The 4,376-nt window shown below is 39.6% G+C and overlaps 1 protein-coding gene across 1 annotated transcript in view; it reads left to right on the forward strand.

The window, feature by feature from the left end:
• Positions 1-4,376, forward strand: part of MCF2L2 (MCF.2 cell line derived transforming sequence-like 2) — a 130,645-nt gene that overhangs the window by 109,109 nt on the left and 17,160 nt on the right. The window contains exons 25-26 of the mRNA XM_031055432.1: positions 195-267; positions 3,295-3,404. Coding sequence (XP_030911292.1) covers positions 195-267; positions 3,295-3,404 — 183 coding nt within the window. The remainder of the gene's footprint in view (positions 1-194; positions 268-3,294; positions 3,405-4,376) is intronic.

The raw sequence follows: 4,376 nt of genomic DNA on the forward strand, positions 1-4,376 counted from the left end.
AAAATGTGAGTTGTTTGGTGAGCTAAAAGGTTTCATTAAGATCTTAATATGCCTTTCTCTTCAAGTACAAGCATTCCTTTTTGATTGCAGTGGCAGTCAAAATCTCTTCTGTTTCTCTCTCCCACCTTCTACATAAAAACAGAAGCAATTGAAACATTTTGGAGCAGCTTCTTTTTACTTTTTTTTTTTAACAGAAGCAAGTCAACTGCACCAAAGAATCACTGAGAGTGTGTATCACGCACCAATGGATTCCTCCAATGCAAGCAGGTAACCACAGCTGCCTTGACATATCAGGGCCATGTTTTGTCTTGCATTTGTGCTTTTGCAGTACATAAATTGATAGGTTTTTGTGTTTACCTTCCTTCAATTGTCTTCAAATTCTTTAAAGATAAATAAACACAGATAAGGTTTGCTCAAGAGAGAAGTTATCTCACAATGCAGAATTAATTTCGAAGACTAACTCAAGTTTAGTTAAAAAGTATTGGAACATTTCCAGAATCTCAAATGGAGCTGTCAGCAAAGTTTTGTAATGATCCAGTTGCTGGGCAAGTTTAATGTAAGTTGGCATGGGATTTCACTGTAAAATTTTAGCAGGATCAACCAAGCCAGGAGATCCCAGGTAACAGCCAGCCTTTGAGAGTTGTACAAGTCAATGCAAGAAATATTACACAGATGGAGTGCTATTAATCCTGCACTATATTTTCTCTAGGCTTGGTTAATTTCCTTTTTTTAGGGTTCAAGGGTGGAAATCTTTCAGCAGAACCACCTTGGGGATAGGAGAAAATTATTCCAGTAAGATATGAAGTGCAATCACAAAAATGTTTCAGAAGAATCCAGATGTGTGTCCTTCTTAAAAGGCTCTTAAAGTGAGATTTTCCAGAGCAGAAATTATAGACAAAATATGTCAGCAGAAAATTAACTCCAGGAAGAAAGGCCATGTGGTCAGCTATTTGTCCTAGAGTGGATTAAACCAAAGGAAAAATGAAGGGTCCTCACTCTGCCAACTGTGCTAGAAAAGGAGAGGTCAGATGCTCCTGCTCCAAATGCTGGGTTATTATAGATACAGGAGGAGTACGGTGAGTCTTCATGAAAGAACAATGTTTTGGGCTGTGATGAATGGCACAAAGTTAATTATCTATAATAGGCGTCCCCAATATAAGCAAGGGCAGCAGAATTGCAGCACCAAGCTGACTGTGCAGGAGTTGATGTGAAATGGTGGATCCAGAGTTCCTCAGACTGGGGACCCCTTTCTGCAGCCTGTTCTGGATTGGTGGGGGAGACAAGGAGGGGAAGGAAGAGGCTGTGCTGCAGTAGCCACCACGTGGCACAGCCTGTGCTCATGGCTGGTGTGACCCAGCAGCCCCAGCTGCGAGAGGTGCTGGAGGCCAGTGGAGACAGCATCTGCTAAAGAGCAGCCAGCACCATCAGTGCTCTGCCAGCAGAAGGAGGCTGATTAATCACTGACATGTTATCTACCCAACAGACACCTTACTCCTGGGCTGCCCATGTGTGACAGTGACTCTGCTGTTTGTTGGGAGTTGGCAAACCTCTGCTGTGACATTGGGGAAATCTCTTTGCAGGATGCTTTCCCCTCCCCAGGCTGTATCTGTCCCATGATAAAGACTATCCCCTTTACTGTTTATGTGCCACCAACATCACTTGGGACTGCAATTCCACGAGATAAGGCAGGCCTGACTTGGGATTGGAGCTGAGGTGTTGGGAAAAGGGACACTTAGAGCCAGTGTCCTACACACAGGCAGTTACTGAGGGTCCTTAAGTCCTGTTCAATCTATTTCAATTCTCTCTCTCCCAAAAGTTCTTCCGCAAAATTCACTGTTTAATCCTAAAATGGGATGCCCAGTGGTATCTATTGCTGCTGTATCTCTCTCAAGGGATGGCTGCTGCATTTCATTGATAATGAAATGATCCCTTTGTATTGTTTTCTAATCTATTTAAACACATAAAACTTAAATGGTCTATTGTTCTAACTGCTTAAATATCTGCTTTGTTGGAAATGACTGATGCAGTCATACATCCATGTAAAAATATCCTGTGAACATGGATAAACACAAAATCTTGGAATTTGGCTGCAGATGCTGTTTCAGACAAGCTCTTGTATTTTCTTGGTGTCTTTCTCACAGCTGTAAATCTTTAACTCTGTCAGCTGCATGTTTCACAGTTATCCCAGCCTAGCTGGGAAGAAAGAGAGGGAAAAGAGTAAGGAAATGTGAGTGTGCTTTGGATTTGTTCCCATGTTTATTTTGAGCCCCATTTTGTACCCGACATGAGGCTGCAAAATCACATTTTGATGGAGTACAGGAGGTAACAGAGACGTTGCTAAGATTCCATCAGAAACAGGTCAGAAGTTCAAATGCAAAACAATGAGTCCTGGACTACCTTATATTTAGAAAAGGTATTTACAAATCTCTAGTATTTAAAATGTTTTTAAGTTGTTAATGATGTATCTTGGACCTTCCCTTACAGCAGTTCATGTGTTAATTGCAAGCAGCAGTTTCATTGCTGATACGTGTCAATAACAAGCACTTTGGCAAAGAGTATTTCAAATGTGTAGATACAATGATTTGTGTGGAGCAGTCTGCCAAAGATAACAGTCAAACATCCAAATTAAACCACCAGACATTTGCAAAGAACCACAAGAAAACCTTGCAGCTTGAATGTCCTACAAACCTGGGATGAGGGCCTCAGTCCCATTACCCGAGGCAGTACCTGGGCAGGTTTCTCAAGGTGGATCTTCCCATTTGTGATTCAGCTGCAGACAGGGGTATCCCACTGGGATTCATGTTCCATAGAGCAGAAGAAACAGAAGCTGGGGAAGCCAATAGAATTCATATGTTGCTTATGCATGGTATGACCTCTGGATGTTCTACATGACCATCCAGTATCCATTTCTCTCCCGGTGACAAATGTATTTATGCTGCAAAAGAAGGAAAATCTGGGTTGTCTTTTCTTACCTGGCTTCCCACTCCAACCTTTCAAATCTGCTGCACTTGCAAAAAGAACTTGTGCAGACAATCAGCTTGTTTCTCCATTTTCCCCTTCTCAACTCTGATGAATCCACATCCCTCACTGTGTGGTGTGGAGAGGAGGCAGGATGGGTTTTTCCCCACCACACATGCCTGCACAGATGTAGGCTTTTATAGCACACAGCGTTTTAAAAGCAGTCCTTTGTTCCTTAGGCTTCCATGTTTGAGGGTAAAAAACAATGCTTAGTGCTCAGTGCTTTATTAGATGTTAACAGGAATGTTACTATTTTTGTATTTCTTTTGTCCCAAGGTATAGCAGGAAGTCATCAAGTATATATGAAAACAAATCTGAGACATCAAATGTGGATGCATCTAACAATAAAAATAGGAATTCCAGTCCCAGCGCCAGACAAAAGAGAGGTAGGAGTTCTCACAGAGCTTTTGCTTCCAAAGGGTAATATTTATATATTTGCACATATTTCTGGAGTTTGATGAGGTTACTTTACATCTACATTGTTTTAACCCAACATCAAAAAACCAGTGCTACAAAGCTGAATGACTGTACCAAGACAATTTGTGAGCACCAAAAGGCATCACCAGTTTAGGGTTTTTAAGTCTGAGTTTTGATGCTTTATAGTGCTCTTTATACAACTTGTGTTTAAAAATAGAACTTAGGGGACAATAGCATATGTGTTTTAACCTGATGCCTCCTGGTGAAGTTGATTTCTAGACATATTTAAATTTTTTTTCTACAGACTTTGCTAACTGATTTCTTTGTTTAAGTCAAGGAGAGTTTTTGCCTCCTCTGTGTATATCAGTTCTCCTCAGGTGTACAGTAAATAAACCCACAGGCAGTCACAGAAAGTCCCTCCATTATTTGAGGCCATAAGTACAATAGGTCTTCTATACAACAGAAGTTAAAATAAACACTATAAAGAAATGGAATCTCATCTGACAGCAGGAAGAGAAAATCTTTTGACAGCAGTTTCTCTTTTAGGCAGTATTTCTTAATGTTGAACAAAGAATTTTCTACTAATATGAAAAAAGAAAATTGTGAGGTCTTAAGAGATTAATAGCCAAATGAGGCATAATGTAACAGCCCCATTATAAATAAAGATATTTAAAAAGAAAATGGAATGTCTCTCTTGGAAAAGAGAGGTTATTCACCAAAGGATTTTTAATTGCATTAGGTTTTCATGCTGGGAAAAAAGTTACGGATTCTTCATTAAAAAACCCAATCTTAAAATTTTATTTCAGTAAAATTTTATTTTTAAAACATTTAGACTTTTTTTTAAATTCAAAAAGTGGAAAAGTAGTTTTTCCTTTTAAATTTATAAACTTAAAAAAAGATTCCAAGGAGATTACTGATGTTTTCTAACTGTCCAGCTTACT

Source organism: Geospiza fortis, unplaced genomic scaffold, assembly GCF_000277835.1.
Source record: "Geospiza fortis unplaced genomic scaffold, GeoFor_1.0 scaffold172, whole genome shotgun sequence".
NCBI lineage: Eukaryota > Metazoa > Chordata > Aves > Passeriformes > Thraupidae > Geospiza > Geospiza fortis.